This window comes from Macrotis lagotis, chromosome 4 (genome assembly GCF_037893015.1).
Source record: "Macrotis lagotis isolate mMagLag1 chromosome 4, bilby.v1.9.chrom.fasta, whole genome shotgun sequence".
Lineage (NCBI taxonomy): Eukaryota > Metazoa > Chordata > Mammalia > Peramelemorphia > Peramelidae > Macrotis > Macrotis lagotis.
The window spans coordinates 172524809-172547253 of NC_133661.1; the positions used below are offsets into that span (position 1 = coordinate 172524809).

Genomic DNA, 22445 nt, shown 5'->3' on the forward strand with positions numbered 1-22445 from the left:
TGAAAACAGCAATTTTATCTAGAATATCCTAGGATCATTAATAGGAACAACAATAAATATTGTAAACATTCTTTTGCAGGAAAATATAGGTTAAATGAATAGCTCAGAGTCACATAGCTAATAAGTATATGAGTCAGGAGAAGGAATCCTGCATGTAGCTGTATCAGGAGATGGAGTGGTCCATTCTTCCCAATCTCTTTCCCAAGTACCTATTGCGCTACAGTCTGACCTTTAAGCCATCTTCCAGTCTGCCTGTCTCCCACCACACTTAGATAAGGCATGAACTGGAGAAGAACCAGCAGTTTCTTGTCTGCAGAAAGGAAAAAATTTTCCTTCACTAAGTTAACTGTGTTAAGGACAAAGTTCCACTTGTTTGTTCTAGTTATGATTCTGACCAATATTGGGTAAAACTAGACAAAATTGGGTAAAATTTGGTAAAATAAGCTACAAATAAATTTAACTCTATTACAGTGTTTGGTACACACCCAGTTTAGTATATTCAAGTCTATTATTACAAATAGTCTTCTTACCAAGATATGAAACACCTTCTTCTGGAGAAATTGTACCATATTTAACCATCATCTTCACAAAGTCAATCAATGTCTTCATTATAGTAATCAGTGTTTCTTTCTCTTTAGCCTCTTTCTCTATATATAAAAAAGGACATAAATCATTTTATAAACAATAAAAATATACCTTTATCTTTGATGATTACATAAGATTCTCTCATTCACTTACTCATTTACACATGTTTATTATAGGTCCATTATGTCTAATGCTTTATGACTGGTGCTGGGGAAAATATAAAAATATGGTATTATTCATATTCTTTCCCATTCACAAAAGGGTTATATATAAAACTTAAATGTAGCCTATGATGCTATTTTTCAGGGTATTTTCCATTCAAAGAGATTTTATTCTAAGGATGGGTGGTATGTGATGGCCTGTATTTGGAACAAAACACTAAATAATGCATAAGATCATATAATTTACTTCTATAAAGAACTTTGGGGCATCTAGTCCAAATTACCAGCCTTCCAGATGAGGTCAAAAAGGTTAAATGATTTATCCAATGTTATACCTGTACAGATAATAGTAGCAGGACTGGAATTAGAATCCAGTAGGACATGGTTCAACAACATCAATTAATTAATTAGTTAATAATTAATGTTGCCTATTGTGTATAATATATTGTTCCAGAAAGTGAATTAAAAAAAAAAAGAAAAGCAAAAAGAAATAGACCTAGATTTCATGAAGCTTATATTTTAGTACAATGTACTTAAAATGTAGCAAGGGGAGCCAAAACATGTATTATGGATAAATATAATAGAAATTATAACACAATGTGTATAAGGTGCATGATGTGCTATGTAGTTCATTTTTTTGAAGAAATGTTTTATATCATGTTTTGTGAATAAAGCCTAGCCATTAAGGGTAAGTATGGGAAGAGGGAAAAGAAAGAAGCATTTATTTAGAATCTTCTAAGATACAGGTACTGTGCTAAGTGCTTTACAGATATTATCTCATTTGAAGATAAGAAAGACAATGAACTACAGGATTCCAGCATTTACCTCTGAATCAAGCCAAGTGTTAAAACTAGATTAAAATTTTAAAATATTTTAAAATGTATAGATAAAGGCAAATAAAGAGATGATAAGGGCAATGGAGTAGAGCAGGGGATTAAGGCAAAGAACTGTCAGGACAAACTTTAGCTACCTCAACAATTTGTCAACAGCTACATCTACATTGGCACATTTCATATCATGAATATAATCTTGGAGGCTGAAGGAATGACTTTCATTGGCAAGTGGTGACTCCCAGGTAAACAGAAATAGGATTTTAAGCTGGAATCTTCTTCCTAATGATACACAATAACTCAGAAATGGGCCAATAAAGGTGGAAAAAGTCCTGGAGACTGTAGCAAGTCTGACTCATTCTGACTGATCTCATTTACACCCCAGTCTGGAGGTGGAGGAAAAGGGGTATTCTCCAGAAATGAAGCTACATGCATATGTTCAGAATGAGTTACTACTGCATCCATTGAGCTTGTTCACCTGTTTGTTATCAAGGAGAGGCCTTAAGGGATAGTTTGGGGAGGAGTGCCTGAAAATGACAGTGGAATGCAAACAAAAGGCATTGATTAAACATTTTTGAAATAGCAGAATGAGTCTAAATATTTCAAAAGGAAAAAGAAAGGATGCTAAAGAATGTTAGAGAGAATCTCTTCTCTGTGCCTAGTCTGGATAGGACTCAGTCAGGTGAAGAATTATATAATATTTACAGAAAGATAAATGAGGCTGCATGAATTTTAATAATGAGACTGGGGGTCAGAGTGAAAGGGTATAGAATAAGAACAAGGGGTTGATTTAGGTAAATATCTTTGGGGAAAAGAGAGGTTCCTAAACATTCTATTACAGTTTACCATAGAATAAATAATTTTTAATTATTGAGTATAATATATTAGCATATTTCAGGTTGATGATGAAACCTTGACTAATGATGACCCAACTAACCTGAACTTTTAATTAAATGGATTGTACTGGCAAAAACTAGGTATACTTCCTTTTTTAGAAGAACAAAGTCAAATGATAATAAAACAAGCAAAAATTAGGGATTTAGAAATAAAGTCTATACCATATTTAAAAACCCATTCTAGAATATGCAGCCAAAATTTGGAACTCTGCCCAAAGGACTATAAAACCATGCTCACCCTTTGATCTAACAATTCCACTACTAGGTCTGAATTCCAAAAGTGATAAAAAATAAAAAGGGAAAGGATCTAGAGAAATAAGGATATTTATAGCAGCTCTTTTCTGGTGCCGAGGAATTGGAAATTAAGGGGATGCCCATCAGTTGGGGAATAAACTAAACAAATTGTGGCATGTGACTATGATGAAATGGTATTCTGCTATAAGAAAGGATGAGCCAGAAACTCTCAGAAAAACCTGGAAAGACTTAAATGAGTTGATGTAAAGTGAAATGTAATGTGTACAAAATAACAGCAGTATTGTAGAAGGATCAGCTGTGAATGACTTAGCTTTTCTCAGCAATACCAGATAACCCTGAAGGACTTATGATGAATACTATTCATCCCCAGAGAAAGAGCTGATGCTGTCTGAATAGAGTGAAGCATACTTTTTTTATACTTTCTTTTGGGTTTCTTTTTTTGGGGGGGAGAGGGGTCTATGTTTTCTTTTATAACATACTAATATGGAAATGTTTTGCCTAACTACACTTTTATAACCTATATCAAATTGCTTGCTTTCTCAATGGCAGGGAGGATGGGGTGGAAAGGAGAGAATTTTCAAAAGTCTTTAAAAACAAATGTTAAAAGTTGTTTTTACATGTAATCAGGGAAAAATAAAATGCTAAATTAAAAAAAGAATATTCAACCTAATCTTTCCCTTAAAACTCTAACATTTTAAGATCCCTGAGGTTGATAATGAGTTGATATTTAATTGAGGAATACAATTCAATTGTTTCACTTGTTTCAGCCATACTCCATTTGGGGATTTCTTGAACAAAGATAACTGGAGAGGTTTGCCATTTTCTTTTCCAGCTCATTTTACAGATGAGGAAATTGTGGCTAACAGGTTTAAGTGACTTACCCAGGGTCACACAAGTGGGAGGTATCTGAGATCAGATTTGCCAGTTGCCCTGGGACATAGTAGACCTATAATAAATATTTGCTGTATAACTGTAAAATTCTGAGTCACCAAGGAGAAAATTAGTCACCTTCTACATGAAATCTTTCCTGATACTCTAAAGGCCTCTCTCTCAAAAACTTATCTTGCATTTATTTTCCATTTGTTTTGTATACATTCATTTTGTTTTGTATATATCAATAAATATCGATGCATCTATTTTCTGAACTAAAAGGTCCATGAGGGCAAAGACAGTTTCGGTTTTGTCTTTATGTCCCCAATGCATAGCCCAGGGTCTGTCATTCAGAAATAAATGCTATTGAATGATTCATGTGGCAGAACAGACAAATGTTGACAAAACTCGTGCTCTCTGAGTACTTGGTATGTCAACTACTTAATAGGACCAGTCTGCAAAAGGCTGAAAACAAAACAGAACATTTTTTAGATTCAATGTTTTCATCAAATATGGTTATATAGCAGAATACTTACCTGAATCAATGCTTTTTAGTAGTGCATAAAAATTTGGGAAATACTGGAGGTCATCAAAATTGTCTTGAGTATAAATTTTGTTTCTTCTTTCCAAGGTATTGGGTATGGTCCAGGTCTTATGTACTGTATCATCATTTTCTCCATTAGTAAGACCATCTTGAATGACTGGTTTTAGAGTCTCCAGGGGCAGAGTAAGATTTCATTAAAAAATAAGCAAACAAACCAAAAAACCTCAGATATATTTTGGTAGAATAATTGCAACTATAACTTGTTTCTCCTTTTTATTTGATCCTTGAGTGCAAAGGGAAAAGTTTCTCCCTTTTCACCACAACTATCATCATCATTACAGTAACAACAATAACAATAATGGCTAATAGTTATATGGTGTTTTAAGGTTTGTGAAACACTTTACATATTAACTCATGTAATTTTTACAATAATCCTGTGAGCTGGTTGCCATAATAATCTCCATTTTGGAAATGGGGAAATAGGAACATAGGGAGGTTAAAGGACTGGAGTAAGTCACATAGCTAGCAAGTGTGTCTGAGGCAGGATTCAAATTCAAAAGATCTTTCTGACTCCAAGTCCCATGCTCTATCCACTGAGCCACCATGCTTTCACTCAGCTATGTTCTGCCCATCTAACAGAAGAGAGAAAACGGTCAGATTAAAACCTTACATAAAATGCATAAGTCAAAAGTAAGTAAAAAAATTTTTTTTAATTAAAAATATCAGTGAAACAAACAAGAATACAAACAAGAAAAAAGTTCAGAAAGGGACAAAAATGGCAATTTTATTATGACCTTGTTAAAGTTAATAGACACATACTGAGGAGGAGGGAACTGAGGTTGTGATTTTATCCATGTACTTTGGACATGACTCCAGTCTTGGAGTCAGGAAGATCTGATTTCAAATTTGACCTCAAACACTAGCTGTGTGACCCTGGGCAAGTCACTTAACTCTGTTTGCCTCAGTTTCCTTATTTGTAAAATGAAGAACTGGCAAACCACTCCAGTATCTCTGCCAACAAAAACTCAGATGGGGTCATGAAGAACTGGATGTGACTGAACTACAACAATAGAAAATTCCCAAGGAGGCAGATTGGCATAGGCCCTATAATTTATGCTGCCAGAGAGTGTCCTGGGAGCCTGAGAATGAAAGTGATTTGTTCAGGCTTCCCATGGCTTAGTATGTGCCAGAAACATGTCTTAAACCTAGGGCTTCCTGACCTAGAGGTCAGTTTTCTAGTCACTCCACCAGAAGGGGTCTACTTATGGTTTACAGCATTTTGGAATGCATCCAGAACCAGATTAAAATGCAATTAGGAAATATTTAACAAAATGAATAAAAATACAATAAAGCATAGTTATTTGAATTTGTGGTTTTCTATGTCATGATGCATATGTAAAGATCCTAATATATGATTCAACGCCCCATTTTTATTTGAATTTTATACCCTTGCACTACACTATGGAGACCTCTCTAATACATATATATATATATATATATATAAATTTTGTAAGGCAAATGGGGTTAAGTGGCTTGCCCAAGGCCACACAGCTAGGTAATTATTAAGTGTCAAATTTGAACTCAAGTACTCCTGACTCCAGGGCCGGTGCTCTATCCACTGCGCAACCTAGCCGCCCCTCTAATACATATTTTTTAAAAAAAAGTTTCAAAAAAAGTTCATAGTTTTATATATATAATCCTCTTTTGTCCTTTGTATATTTAAATATTTGCATTTGTTGATAATTATTAAGTTCATAATTTTTTTAAAAAAGGAAGAAAAGATTAAGGAAAGTCCATGGAGAGTAGCTATGACTGTTTTCCATTCAGACTGGGTAGAGTGCAGGAAGGCTATCACTTTCTTTGATCAATATGGGGTGCCTTCCTTGGGAGTGGTTTTCAGGAGCTGTTTGAAAGATGGGGGACAGGGGCAGCTAGGGTGACAAAATAGATAGAACACTGGCCCTGGAGGACCTCAGCCCAAATGTGGCCTCAGACAGACCTTGGGCAAGTCACAACCCAATTGCCTTGCAAAAAAAAAAAGAAATAAAGAAAGATGGGGGGAATAAGGGACATTTTAGGCCTATGGTACTGTTTGGGGGAGGCTCAAAGGCCATTGTAGGATGAACTGATGAAGAAAGTTTTTAATAAATATGTTTGGCATGAGCATGAGAGGCACATTGGAGGATTTCTTAGGAAATTAGACAATCAAGGCACAATAGTAAAGGACCTTAAGAGGTGAGGAATACCAATAGGAAATTATAGAAGAGTTTTAAAGGAGAAGGGTAATAACCTAAACCATGAGGAACCAAAACAAAGAAAGAAAATTATAGACCAATTTCCCTAATAAATATTGATACAAAAATTTTAAAATAACATTTTAGTGAAGAGATTATAATGGTATATCAAAAGTATTATACAGAATGACCAGATTAGATTTTAAATCAGGAATGCAGGACTGGTACAATATTAGGAAAACTATCAGCATAATTCATTCTATCAATAATAAAATCAAGCAAAATCATGATTATCACAAAAGATGTGGAAAAATCCTCTGACAAAATACAGTGCATATTCCTACTGAAAACACTAGAGAGCATAGGAATAAACCTAGCTTATCTTAAAATATCTTTTAAATAAATTTTTATTTTTTTTGCTAAAACATCAGCAAGCATAATCTATAATGGGAATAAGCTAGAAGTCTTTCCAATACAATCAAGGGTGAAGCTAAGATGCTCATTATCCCCTCTATTATTTAATATTATACTAGAAATATTAGCTTTAGCAATAAAAGAAAAAGAATTTAAAGGAATTAATAGGTAATTAGGAAACAAAACTATTACTTATTATAGATGGGTTGTAGATATGATGTTATACTTAGAAAATCCTAGAAAAATCAACTAAAAAACTAGAAATTATTAACAATTTTATCAAAGTTTCAGGATACAAAATAAATCCACATAAATCATCAGCATTTCTCTATATTACAAAGTCCAGCAGTAAGAGATAAAAAGAGAAATTCTATTTAAAGTAACTATGGACAATATAAAATATTTGGGAGTCTACCTGCCAAAACAAACCCTATATGAACTAACTGTATGAACTATATGAACATAATTATATGAACTATATGAAAATAACTATAAAATACTTTCCACACAAATAAAGTTGATCTAAACAATTGGAAAAATATTAATTGCTCATGGGTAGGCCAAATCTAATAAAAATGACAATTCTACCCAAATGAATCTATTTATTCAGTGCCATACCAGTCAAAATACCAAAAATTACTTTATAGAACAAAATTCATCTGGAAGAACAAAATTCTAGGTTATCAAGGGAATCAATTTTAAAAATGTGAAAGAAAGTGATCTACAAAGCAATAATTATCAAAACAATTTGGTTATAGCTATGAAATAGAGTGATGAATCAGTGCAATAGAATGGGTATAAATGATATTTATGATTAACCCAAAGATCCAAACTTTTGTTTTTGCAAGGCAATTGGTTTAAGTGACTTGCCCAAGGTCACACAGCTAGGTAATTAGAAAGTGTCTGAGGTCAGATTTGAACTTGGATCCTCCTGACTCCAGGCCCAGTACTCTATCCACTGTGCCACCTAGCCACCCCAAGATCCAAACTTTTGAAACAAAAATTCATTATTTGACAAAACTTCTGGGAAACTGGGAAAACTGGAAAATGGTATGGCAGAAACAGTCTAGATCAATATCACACACTATGGTACCAAGATAAGTTCAAAAGGGGTACATGATTTACACCCAAAGGGTGATAACAAGAGCAAATTAAGAAAGCATAGAATAGTTTATGTGTCGGACTTAGGAATTGAAGTCTTTTTTTTTTTTTTTTTTTTAGGTTTTGCAAGGCAGATGGGGTTAAGTAGCTTGCCCAAGGCCACACAGCTAGGTAATTATTAAGTGTTTGAGACTGGATTTGAACCCAGGTACTCCTGACTCCAGGGCTGGTGTTTTATCTACTGTGCCACCTAGCCGCCCCCAGACTTGGGAATAACATAAGAATTTAGCACCAAAAAAGATACAGACAGCATTATGAAATGTAAAATAGATCATTTTGATTATACAAAATTTAAAAATTTTTACACAAAATCAATGTAATCAAAATTATAAGGAAAACAGCAAACTGAGAAAATTTTCTGTAATAAGTGTTGATGATAAAAGCCCAGTTTCTCATATAGAGAACTGAGTCAAATTTATAAGAATACAAATTATTCCCGGTTGATAAATGGTCAAAGGATATGAGTGGGCAGTTTTCAGAAGAAGAAATCAAAGCTATCTATGGTCATATGAAAAAATGCTCTAAATCTATATTGATTAGAGAAAAATACAAATTAAAACAACTCTGAGGTATTAGCTCACACTTATCAGATTCGATAATATGACAGAAAAGGAAAATGTTGGATGTTGGAGGAGATATGGGAAGACACGACTGCATTCTTGATGAAGTTGTGAACTGATCCAAACATTCTGGAGAGCAATTTGGAACTGGGTCCAAAGGACTTTAAACTGTGCATACAACTTTCATCCAGCAGTACCAGATCTATACTGGTATATTAGGAATGCTATACTGATATACTGTAATACTAGGTTTATAGCCCAAAGATATCCAAAAAAAGGAAAAAGGACTTATTTGTACAAAAATATTAGCAACTCTTTTTGTGGTGGCTAAAAATAAGTAATTAAAAAGTTGTTCAACAATTGGGGAATGGCTAAACAAATTGTTTTATATGACTATAATGGAATATTATTATTTTTTTGCTAGGCAATGGGCTTAAGTGGCTTGCCCAAGACCACACAGCTAAGTAATTATTAAGTGTCTGAGACCGGATTTGAACCCAGGTACTCCTGACTCCAGGGCTGGTGCTTTATCCACTGCGCCACCTAGCTGCCCCTATAATGGAATATTATTGTGCTAGAAGAATAATAAGTAGGATGATTTCAGAAAAACCTGGAAAGACATGACTAATATGTAAATGTTTTAAATAATTGTACATGTATTACCTATTTCTGATTGCTCACCATCTCAGGGAGGGGGAGGAAAAGGACGAAAAGAGGGATGAAATTTGGAACTCAAAACTTTAAATAAAAATGTTTTAAAAAAATAAAGAAGATGGGCATGATGCTGAATAAAATGTGCAGAGAAGACAACTTGACTAACATCTGTAGGAGATTCAAAAAGTTGAGAGTCTAGCAAGGACAAGACATAATGATCCTGTAAGAGATGGCATTGGCCCAGAAAGAAAGGGACAGATACAGAAGGCAGGATATACAGCTAAGAGAGAACATCAGGCCACTTATTTAATGTACTATTTTTCCGTGTATTCAATGTATGAATAAAAGAGAGATAAGTTGCAGATTGATTGCATTTTCATGCTTGAGATATGTTTATTGTGAGGTGGACAAAACAGTCAGTCAATAAAACCACAATCATTTATTAAACACCTTTTGCATACCAGATACTCTATTAACTGGAGACAGTAATGAAATAGTGATAATATCTCTAGAGAGGGAAAATCACTATAATACTTGTATTGATCATGCTTTCTTTAGCTAGCTTCTATTTAATCCCTAAAGGAAAACTGTATTCAAATCTTTAAACTTAATGCTATTTCACAATGCAAACAGCTAAAAAAACCTTACCGTTTCCTCTGGGAGATTTTCAGCATAGTTCTCTGTCCTGCTAGAGGGATAATCAGGTTCCTCCTCATTATTTCTGGCTTCCTTAGAGATTAACTTCTGTAAGACCTCGGCCACTTCATCTTCCAATGTGGATGCTTGACTTTCTGTGATCTGTTATCAAGGGGTTAAAAAAGTTTAAGTGATGATGATTGTCTTTCATTCTTGAATGAAGAAGACCATGACATCAGGGAGGTGATGCCATGATAAGCATGTGAATTGGATTTGAGTGAGGGAGGCTGTGCTAAGTCACCAGCTTCACTTTCTCTTCTGGAGCCATCTAGGTCCAGTGGTCAGATATGGATCAGTTCCACTGGAGAAAGCCCTGAATGAGAGGCATTCAGGATTAAGTGACTTGTCCAAGGTTACATAGCTAGTAAGTGTCTGATTTGTACTGAGATCCTCCTGATTATAGGTTGGTACTCTATCCATTGTATCACCTTGACAAGTTTAAATAATGACTTTCTGAATAACCTTTAGTCAGGCCTCTTTCCCATACCCATAATGATACAAGCTCGAAGGTCTTTTCTCCTTGAGTTTATTAAGAAAGGAAATCATTTGTGAAATTATACAAGACTTAAATAATCCCAGGGAAATATGCTTGCTTTCATAAATATCAATTTTCTCAGCATTGATGGCAGAATTTTAAAGAATGTTGGCTTCTGAAGCAAATTTAGTTGAAGGGGAATTCTCAGATTTTCTTGGAGTTGCCCAGAATTTACATTATGCCCTGCCCAAATGAACAGGGTTCACAGAAGCGCCTTCACCCCTCCCCACTCAGATCAACTTAACTCCTATTTTTAGAGACCCCACAGCCTTGAAGTTCCCTTTTATAAGAACATTGTCAGCGAGTTGGAAGGGACCTTAGAGACCATCAGTTCCAACCCTCTCATTTTATAAATGCAGAAATGAAGGCTGACAGAAATTAAAGTGACTTGCCCAGAGTTCCACAGCTAATTAAGTGTCTGAGGCAAGATTTGAACTCAAATTGTTCTAAGTTCAGCGCTCTATCCACTGACCCATCTAGTTAGATGTCCTCAAGAGCCTCTAAAGACCTTTTCTTTGCAAGGATACCTATGTCTAGGAGCATCCTGGTACCTGTCCCAGAAAACCCAGGGCTCTGAAAATCTTCCTCCCTCAAGAATGAATCATAGATTAGGGTATCCCTTTTTGGCCTAGAATCCTAGAGTCCAGATTGTTCTTCTTGAGTGAATGTTCTGTAAGGCCATTGAACTATCTTCTCTCCCATAGGAGAATGTGTTATATAGTGTAGTATGCCTCTTCCCCAGAAGGGCTCCCTCTGTAAGGAAAGAAAATGCTCAAAAAGACTATACTCTCACCTAATCTTCTGCCTAGGATCACACTAGGTCTGGGAAGAGCACATCTCTAGAAGACCCTCTCTTCCATCTGCTTCTTATTGATCCCCCAGAAGCCTGCAGTTTCTGTGCTTTCCCTACCAAGGGAATATGGCCCTTCCTCAAGGAAGGGCCATATTGGCACCCAAGCAAAAGGTCTTATTGTCTTAACTTAGTTATGATTCTGGGCTATGGGGCCTAAAAGGAAGAATGAAACTATTCTTCTTAATTTTTCTCTTGAACAGGAGCAAATTTAGAGATAAGACTAGAAGGGAAAAATCCTCCCACTGATCTCCACCCACAGACTCTCCAGTATCCTCCCTCTCCTGGTGCAGCAGCTGGTAAAATAGCACTGTTATAGTCACTGCCTGACATCATAGCTACCGCATCAGATCATGTGGTTAACCACGGTGAAAGCAGCATAATCATTGCTCATAGGCAACATTGACTCAGAACCATAAAATGCGCAGGATAGAATGAGACAAGACTATACCAGTTTTTACCTATTCATGGATTGAGGGAGCAGCCTCCCAATGCTGCAAAACTGCACATTAGTATCATATTACATCATCATAATAATATATTACCATTATCATTATATTATTATTTAAGAAAAGGATTATAGAATCATAAATTAAGTGATAATTTAGAATTTAGAAGTCATCTGGTACAATACTATCATTTTACAGATGAGGAAATTAGAATCTAGAGAGTTTAATCACATACACAGAGGTAGGAGGCAGTATGGTACTGTGTAAAGATGAATGGATTGGGAATTAAAGAGCATGGGTTCTTTTTTGGGGGGGCTGGCACTGCTTATTCAAGTCATTTAACCTCCTTGGAGTCTCACTTTCTGTAAATTATGAATTTGTAAATTGAGAGAGGGTGGACTAGGTGGTCTTTGGGGAATCTTTCTATTTCTATATCTGTGATTCTAATAAGGAAACAGAAGAGTCAAGATTCCAGCAAATAATAAGCTTGATCACCAAAAGTCCTGGAGTAAAGCCCTCTATAGATTTATGAAAGAGGAAAGATCACTTCCTGAAAGAGAGTAGAATTACCCTTCTAAGCAAACTGCCACCTTCTTGTTTTTCCAAATCTTTTTGGGCAAGAGACCCAGGGCAGAAAGGGGGCAGAGTCAGAAGGAACTTGACTCAAGAGATTACATCTGAACATGTCTGACTCCATATGCTCTTATCTTTTCCCCTCTGATTTTTCTACACACTGATTCTTAGAAGCTATAAAAGCTTTTGTTTTGCAGAAGCATCACTAGGACATGGCATAAACTTCAATATATCAGGAAGCAGGGAAAGATCCTTTTATCTTCTCTGTTGCTCCAGGAGCTGTGATTACCCTTCAGGAGCCATAAAAGGGAACAAATTGTAGAAATATTCCATGAAGTAGATTAATTAACATGATCTACAATGTAAGTCAAGGGTTTTTAATAGTAGGTTCTATTCTTCCATTTTTTGTGTGAAAGCAGAGATCAGATCTCTTATATCTCGCTTTCCAATCAATTTTCCCAGAGGACTAAGGAGAAAATGGTCCTTGTAGTTAGCAATAATTTATTTGAGGTTGTATTACTGATGGAAATGTTATACTCAGGATAGCTTTTCTCCTCTCAGGAGTTATCCCATAGTGTAGCTTGTGCAGAAAAGTCTCTATCAACTTCCCCATGGGTGAACACACCTGACTTCATCCTTTGAAAATAACATGGGATTGGGGGGAGGAGAAGCTGGGTCATAATGGGCCAATTTACATAAATTATCTCATTTATTTTTTTTCCCCAATCATTTTATAGTACATGTTATTGTTGTTTAGTTGTGTTCAACTCCTCATGACTCCATTTGGGGTTTTCTTGGTAAAGACACTGGAGTGGTTTGCCATTTCCTCCTCTGGCTCATTTTATAGAAGGAACTAAGGCAAACAAGGTTAAGTGACTTGTACAAGGTCACACAACTAGAAGGTGTCTGAGGTCAGATTTGAACTCAGAAAGATGAACCTACCTTACTCTAGGTCCTGCACTCTGTATTCTATCCACTACATCACCTTGCTGCTCCATGTTCTAGGTACTAAAGTATTATCTCCATTTTATGGAATAAGGAGATTGAGGCCCAGAGAGATTAGGTGGTTCTCTATCATCATATAGCTAGTAAATATCAGAGGTGGCATTCAAAACCAGTTCTCTTCTGAATTTAAGTATGGTGGACTTTCTAAGTCTGAATCAGATCATCCTAGGTTAACTCTAAGATCCCAGGGAACTCTAACTCCAATTAAAACCAGAGCAGTGATGTCTTTCTTTACTATGTCTAAGCTTCATCTAACTTCATTGTTTAAATATCTCTGGTTGGGTCACATGGATTCTTAAAACCATATGGCAGGGCAGGAAAGCAGAGCTTTCTATAAAGAAATCCCACTCAGTAGGCCTGCTACAGATTTTTCTGTGCCTTTCATTTCTCATCCCTTGCCACATATGTAAACCTTCCCTTTCCTTGACCCACTTCTTGACTTTATTTTTGTCTTGTGGAATATTCTATCTCATTTTTCTGTCTTTTTCCAATTTCCATGCCTGGAATGCCTTCCCTCCTTATTTCTGCTATTTGGAACTTCTGGCTCCCTTTAAGACCTGGGTAAAATGTTCCTTCCTTCAAGGGGATCCTTTTGATTCCCACTCGTTATTACACTCCTCCCCAATTGTTTTGTCTTTATTTTGTTTTTATCTTGTATTTACTAATCTATGAACTTGTAGAATGCAAGCTCCATAAAGGCAGAGTCTAGCATACTTTTGTGTTGATATCCCCAGCTCTTTGCAGACTTTAAAAATACCTTGTTCATTCTGATGCCAGCAAAGGGAGCAGATCCAAGACAACATTGTACACATTAACAACATTGTGCGTTGATTAGCTTTGATGGGTACGGCTCCTCTCAAAAGTTCAGAGAGCTAGGATAACCCTAAGGAGACCTGCTCTTTACAATGCTATCCACATCCAGAAGAAAAAACAAAACAAAACAAAAACCCACAGGATCTGAATGAACACTACATTCACTTTTTACAAATTTCTTTTATGTTTTTCTTTCCTATCTCACTATTTTCTTTCTTTTCCCTTAATCCTAATTCCTCATACAGAAAATCACCAATCTGTAAACATGTCAAACACACGTGTGTATGTATAATAGTTACCAAACTGTTTACTGTTGAGAGGAAGGGGGTGGAAAGGGAGAGTAGAAGGAAATTATGTAATTTAAAAATATGCATATGTGTGTGGATAAATGTTGAAAAACTTTCATAACCTGTAATTGGAAAATGAAATAAAATATCAATTGAAAAATAATACCTTGATCATTGAATGGTTGATTTGGGAGAGAGCTGCAGAGGACATTGACTTTACAACCATTTCACTTATATAGTCCTGTATAATTAGGGGATTTCTAATCCTGAAATAATGCTAAAGTTGTACTAATTCTCAGAGTAAATTTCTCTTTCAATGGGATTCTAGATTTGACTATTACAACATAAAAATATGAAACACACCATGCACTTAGTAGTGTGGAATACACAGCTAAAATAAGACTAAGGACTTACTACAGTTTCCATCTTAGAATCCTCTCCCTGTTTCCCCTGGTGAGTCAAGACTTGCTATTGAAGGTCATTCCTTCAGCCTTCAGGACTATATTTCAATGATCAAATGTCCCAATGCAGATATTGCTTATCACTAGGTCTGGAGTCTGGAAACTTAATTTCAGTTGTTTATTCCCTTATTCATTTTTATTTATAAAGAAAAAAAGTTTTTAAAAAGTTTTTTTTATTTTACCAAATAAATTTGACTCAGAGATAAATGAAGATTTGTAACTTAACTCTTTTTAACCATGAATATATATGTTTTATTCATAAAATGTAACATAAAACATTTCATTAAAACATTTTTTTAAAAAATTTGAACCTATAGTTTCACTGATTTAGAGAACTCCTATTAAGGAAATTCTCTCTGTTGGTACAGATTGTCAAGCAATTCCTATGTAAGGGAATTATAGAGGGATACCTGGGACACTCAAAGGTAGAATGACTTGCATGGCATGTACATGCAGCTATTATATATAGTATATGAATAACTCCATACTTCTTGCTTCCCTCCCAAAAAGGGAGCTTTTCAACACCAGCATATTATAACTCTGTCAACAAATACAAGGAAATTGAGTCAGAGAATAATGATTATCTGTAGCTCTGACCTCCACAAAAAAACAACTGATACAAGGACCACATTTTTAGTTTTACTATCTAATTTCTGTTGGATCCAGATTTATATGCTAGGCCCTAGGTACATTCAGTAGAAAGAGCATGGGCTCTCAAAATTGGACAGTCACTGTGTGTCCTTGTTGAAATTATATTTATCACCTCTGAGCCTCAATTACCTCAATTTTTTATGGTCTATACTTTCTAAATAATAGAGCATAGGGGCAGCTAGGTGGAGCAGTGGATAAAGCACCTGCCCTGGAGTCAGGCGTACCTAGGTTTAAATCTGGTCTCAGACACTTAATAATTACCTAGCTGTGTGGCCTTGGCCAAGCTACTTAACCCCATTTGCCTTGCAAAAACCTAAATAAATAAATAATAGAGCATGTAAGAAGGATGAAGTATAGTTTTAAGAAGATTCTGAAACCATCCTATTCACTTTTTTCCCTAATTTTATTTATTTAAGGAATTGGAGTTAAGTGTTTTGCCTAAGGTCACACAGCTAGGTAATTATTAAGTGTCTGAGGTCAGATTTGAACTCAGGTACTCCTGACTCCAAGGCTGGTGCTCTAGTTACTGCGCCACCTAGCCGCCCCTCATCCTGTTCACTTTTAAAGACATGTCACAGTGATAACTGTGCTGTAAAAACTGATGTGTATGATGAATACAGAGAATCATGGAAAGATCTGTATGAACTAATGAAGAGTAAAATAGGTGCAGGTAAGAAAGTAAATGCAAATAAGAAAACATACATAGCAAAAAAAAATGTAAATGGAAAGAATGACACCAAAAATCAAAAGTAAAATATAAAAAAAATTATAAAGAGCAAATGGGACTCAAAGAGATATGGGAAGATATTCCTAAACTACCCCTTCATGGAGTCAGGAAGTCCACAGGTGTTACACAATGCAGATATTTTGGACTTTTTCAACATAGCAATCAGTTGTACTGATTTTTTTTCCTCTCCAAAAAATACTATTTGTCCTACAGGATGGCTTTCTGGAAAGGGGAAAGTAGAGGGAGGTATATATGGGATACTGTGATAATATATGAAAGAGAAAATATCAATAGAAACTTATTTTTAGGAAAAATATAATTAAAAAAAGCACAATTAGAATAAAAAAAATGGATTCAAACCAGATTTCTAATTGTGTGACCTTTTGGGAACCAGGTAACTTTTCTGGGTCTTAATTTCTTCCATCATAAAATGAGAGGGTTGGACTAGATAAGAGGTGTCAGACTTATAGGCAACCACAAAACTCCCAAAGTTAAAAGGTAATTGGGGAAAAAAATAAAAATGTAATACCACATATATAATGTTAATTTCTGTTTTTTCTAAATCAATATATAATCCACAGGGTTTCTTTTTGAATCTGACACTACTGGATTAGACTATCTGTAAAGTCCTTCCCAGTTCTAGAATCCCACCGCTGGCAAGTACTCAGAGTATTTCCATAGAGAGATACCATGAGGCTTTCTTTCAACCATGATCCCCATAAGTGCTCAGTATCATACAGTAACAAAGGGATTTTGTAACCTTGGCAAGGATAGAGTACTGTAATAATAGGTCAGTGTCAGTGGAGGTTATTACTGCCAGGAAAGGGATGAAAAATAAAACTAGGTTTGCTGTTGTGACTGACTTCAAGCAAGTTAAGCATTTAATTGACTTACCAAGCCGAGATTCAGAAGTTTTGAAACAATTTTATCAAATACTCCTCTGTCATTTTCCTCATAAATTCTAGTGGCGATTTTCTGAACGATGTCTTCTGCAGTTAAAGGAGTTCCATCCAGTTGATGAAGGCCATCTGGATCATCTAGAATAAATATAATTGGATTACTTGCTAGTCACCTATTTTTGTTGAATAATTTTAAAATCATTAGAGAATATAGCAGATAGAGGACCAGCCTTGGACTTGACCAGAGGTCAAGTGCTAATTCAAACACAAATTGGCTATGTGATCACTGGCAAATCACTTAACCTCTTAGCCTCCAAGGCAGCTCTCTAAGACTATAAGAGATGTGGCATAGAGTAGTAGATCCAATAGAACTGGATTTCTAATTCCTATCAGAGGATTAGTTTGTATCCTAGCTTGGCTATTTACTATCTGTATGATGTTGAACAAGTCATTTCACTTCTCTAAGACTCAGTTTCCTTATCTGTAAAATGAAGGGATTGGACTAGATGATCTGGCTATACCTATAAGGTAAACGTTTTTTGGATCTGTAGAAAAAATTTCCCCTGATTTTGCAGTCAGAGGAGTTAGGTTCAAATTTTATCCCCTGTTACTACCTACATAACCTTGGAAAAGTCATCACCTCTCTGGATCTTAAGCTCAACTATAAAATGAAGACATTGAATGAGATGGTCTCTAAGGTCCCTTCCAGCTCTAAATCTATGCTCTTAAATTCCTAATATGCAAATCTATGCAGCACAGAATGTAAATATGTGCCCCTGGATTTTCTGGGGAAAATCTGACTTTTACTTTATGGCCAACACTGGGGAAACAGAACGCTAATAGCAAGGGGAGGCACTGCTATCAATGAGGCATTGCACCAGATTCCCTGGAGGTCTGCCAGGCATCACACACTCATTTCCATTCTATGCCACACGAAGTACATCAAGCTTATAAAGCACTTGGCTCTTTATGTTACCCTAAGGCTAATCTCATGCAGGAGTTTTTAATGCCTGAAATCTAAGAAATGGAGTTTCTGTTCCAGGATACTAATTTACTCCCTGGCTAGTTCTGTTCAAATACCTTTCATAATGTTCTTCTAAGGTTAGGAGGTCGGAGTATTATTATTCTGATGCTGCTCTTCACATAAAGAAGAAATTCCTGTCTCAGTTTCCTTTCTGGATTCCCTGGAGCTAATGACCTCTTTAGCCTCTGGCAAAGCAACTTTTTTCTGCTGCTTCAAAAGAAACATGAAGAACTAATGGAGTGAGAAGTGCAGGGAGCAGCCAGGTGAAATTGTTTAGATTCTCTTTTATGATTTAGTTCAGTATTGTGGACCAGGGCAATGGATAGACTACAAACACTAAGAAAAAGTCTTCTGAGTTGTTTTCAAAAACCCAATATGGCTTAGATTTATCAGTTTAAAGTATCATTAAATTTTTTTTGGTGGGGGTTCTCCCTCCAGGAAACTGCCTATGCCTTATAGACCTTTTACAGGTGCACAAATTAACTTCTGCTTAACCTTAAGTGTTCTATCTGCAGGCTTGTAAACCTATGAAGAGAAGTCCTGCATAGATTTTAATCGGGAAATAGAAAAAAATATTTTGCTTTCTTCTCAGTCCCATGGGATCTATGGAAGAAAAGTTTTTTCTATAGCTGGAGACAACAAGATGATTATTTTTGTTTTTAGTTTGCTTATTTCTTTCCCTTCCAATAGGGAGGATACTAGCAATGCACAGAGGGGAAGAAACATTTGCTCTCCTTCCCACTTCAATATTCCCCTGAGCTTTTCATTAGCAGTTACAAAAGCTACTGGAAGAATTTTGTTAGTATGATCCTGGGAACAGAAGTGAGAACAAAAGGACTGCTGCTTGCATGGGGTAATACTTTTGACACTCTGACCAAAACTTAGCAACATACAGAATCATTCATTCATATGTGCAAAAGTGGTTATGTCTCTCTTCTCTTATATGGTTCCAGAGGAAAGACAAGTGTAAGAGATCAGATTAAAGAAGAGAACTCAGAGGTCATTTAATTTCATCCCGTCATCTTATAGTTTAGGAAACTGTGCCTAAGGTCTTAACATGCAGAAAACAAGATTCAAATGAAAAATCATACCTACCTCTTATTAGTTTTTTTTTTTTGCAAGGCAATGGGGTTAAGTGGCTTGCCCAAGGCCACACAGCTAGGTAATTATTAAATGTCTGAGGCTAGATTTGAACTCAGGTACTCCTGACTCCAAGGCCGGTGCTCTATCCACTGTGCCACCTAGCTGCCCCCTCTTATTGGCTTTTATCAAGTACTTACTGCATGATGACTTGATGGCAAAAGGTTACAGCTATTATATCCATATCCTCACTTGAGTAGAGAAAACTAGTATTTAGGGGATTCTTGAACACATAACCAAGAAAATCATAATTATCTAACACATGAAGGAATTACACCCTACAATAAGAAGTTTTTTCTAAAGGTAAGCTCATTCAGATCTTCCTCAAATGATCTGTTGAGTGGTTTCAATCATCCTTTCCTCTATTATTCACTCCCAGTTATTCAAGAAGTCTTTCTGGATCCTAAAGTCATTTATTAATCATTTTGATTGTCTCAAAGTCAATGTAATAATTTTTTCCTCTTCAAAATAAGATCTTTGGGAAAAAAAACTCCATTGTGTCCTCTAGCAGTAGAAGTGGATCAAAATCACTCTCACAATTCATTCTAGTCAAATGTTGCTAAGAGTTAGAGGTTGTCCATAGTATATGTCTCTCTCTCTCTCTCTCTCTCTCTCTCTCTTTGGATTTTGCAAGGCAATGGGATTAAGTGACTTGCCCAAGGTCACAAAGCTAAGTAATTATTAAGTGTCTAAGGCCAAATTTGAACTCAGGTCCTCCTGACTTCAGGACTGGTACTCTATCCACCGCATCACCTAGTTGCCCCCTCTATATCTGTCTCTTGCCTCCTCCCAGGCCTATTTAGGTAATTCTAAACATGTCTAAGTACAATACAATCCAACTAGGATTAGACATGGAGACATTTTGGGTAGGATTAGATGATCCTTTAAAGTTCCTTTCAACTGCAAATTTCTGAAACTAAAGTCCATCCATCCATCCATCCATCCATCCATCCATCCATCCATTCATCCATCCATCTATCCATCTGTCTATCAAAAGAGATAGAGATTATGTGCATTATATATTTATTATATAGATACATATATTTATTTTTATGGACTATATATATATATATATATATATATATATATATATATATATATATACACATAGATATACACTTATCTATCTTTCTCCTATCACTATCAGACTAGATGACAAATCTTTTGAAACTAACCTTATTTCTATATACTTAGAAAACTTAAAGTGATTTAAAATTAAATTGCCCATTATTATATAACAAGTACAGTGGCCAACTCAGACATGCAATGTGTGACTAGTCTTCAGGCACAAATGACCAGTCAATTTAGTCAAAAAAATATTTTACTTGAATCAGTCATAAATGATTGAATCAGTTATATGGAGATTTATTTATAGTCTATTGACTCCAAGTCCATTATTTAGAATCATAAATTAAGAATAAAATTGAAAAGAAACCACATTTTCTAGATTAGCCATCAATTTTAAGAATAAAGCAAAATATTGTTTCCTCATTTGAACCACTCCAAGTTGTATTGCTTTATTAAAAAGTAAATTTAATTAGTGACTGCCTTTCAGCAATGGGTCATAGATTTACAAACTAGAATAATGAGCTGAATTCTCCTGTGGTCAGGGACTGGAATAAGGACACAAAAGAAGAACATTGGGCATTTGAGGCACCCATACAAAGAATAGAAGAACAAATCTCTACCTCCAGGCACAAATATTACTATAACTAAGGCACTGGAATAAAGAATAGAACACGAAAGAATGGATGATGGGAATTTTCTTTCATTGTAAAATTTCCCATTTTCTGTATTACTGATTTTGATGTTAATTTTATAATTTTACTATGTATTAAGTTTAAATCAAATGGAAAATTATATAGTGCTTTAAAGTTTGCAAAACACATTACACATTATCTCATTCAATACAACCCAGTGAAGTATATACTATTAATATCTATTATTGTTTCTTAATAATAGAATTTATATTATAAGCACATTAATATTATTAATAGGGACTTAATTATATTAATATAAAGATTAATATAAACTAAAATTAACATTATTTATTATGAGTATTTAGTTATTATTCATCTTATTCCCCTTTTGCAGATGAAGAATCTGAGACTGGGAGGTTAAGTGATTTGTCCAGGGTCATATAACTAGAATAGGTCTGAGGTAGGATTTGAACTCTGTCTATGAAAAATGTTTTCTTGGGGCCACTAGGTGGTGCAGTGGATAAAGCACTGGCCCTGGAGTCAGGAGTACCTGGGTTCAAATCCGGTCTCAGACAATAATTACCTAGCTGTGTGGCCTTGGGCAAGCCACTTAACCCCATTTGCTTTGCAAAAAAAAAACAACCTTAAAAAAATGTTTTCTTGTGGGCAGCTAGGTGGCACAGTGGATAGAGAACCAGCCCTGGAGTTAGGAGGACCTGAGTTCAAATTCTTCAGACACTTAATAATTGCCTAGCTATGTGACCTTGGACAAGTCACTTAACCCCATTGCCTTAAATAAAAATTTTAAAAAATGTTTTCTTTTCCCTAAAGCATCAATAAGGTTGACAAAGGAAATCCAAATTTGCAGCTGTTTATAGAGTTTGTAGCCTTGAACAGTGAGTGATTGTGGTTTTATTACAAATTTTTGATTTAAATACTTTAGGATTATGAGTATTTAGTGAGTTTTTTAAATAGGGAATTTTCTTAATCCCCCAAATCATGCTAAATTGTAGTAAGGTACAAAGCACATAGGAAGGAAGGATTTTATTTTTTAAATACCTTGAGATTTATTCTCTAGTCCACTTTTAGTAGAATCATAGTCATCCACCAGTTTGCGATTCTTGGTTGAGTCTACATCTTCTATGATTAATTTCTTATTATGTGGTGAGTTTTGTACTGATTTTCTTTCTTTCTCCTTTTTCTCTTTTTCTCCTATTGCCTTTAGCAGGTTCAAATCATCAGAAGAATAATTTCTTTCTCCTGCCTTGTTTTCTGGAAGAAAATCCCCCAGCATAATATTATTATTTTTTAGGTCAAGATCATCAGGATTCAGATTAGTTAAAGGCAGACACACACACACACACACACACACACACACACACACACACAAACACACATATACACACATACACTTACCTGGAGGGGATGTTTTTAGAATCTGATCTGTTTCAGCTTCAGCAATCTAATTGTG

The 22445-nt window shown here is 35.4% G+C and overlaps 1 protein-coding gene across 1 annotated transcript in view; it reads right to left on the bottom strand.

Moving 5' to 3' along the window:
- The window catches only part of SCG3 (secretogranin III), a 44171-nt gene that overhangs the window by 20472 nt on the left and 1254 nt on the right, over nucleotides 1-22445 (bottom strand). Inside the window, exons 3-8 of the mRNA XM_074231938.1 lie at nucleotides 22391-22436; nucleotides 22034-22246; nucleotides 17106-17248; nucleotides 9813-9962; nucleotides 4134-4311; nucleotides 531-647 (exon numbers count right to left, since the gene is read on the bottom strand). Of these exons, the coding sequence (XP_074088039.1) occupies nucleotides 531-647; nucleotides 4134-4311; nucleotides 9813-9962; nucleotides 17106-17248; nucleotides 22034-22246; nucleotides 22391-22436 (847 nt within the window). The remainder of the gene's footprint in view (nucleotides 1-530; nucleotides 648-4133; nucleotides 4312-9812; nucleotides 9963-17105; nucleotides 17249-22033; nucleotides 22247-22390; nucleotides 22437-22445) is intronic.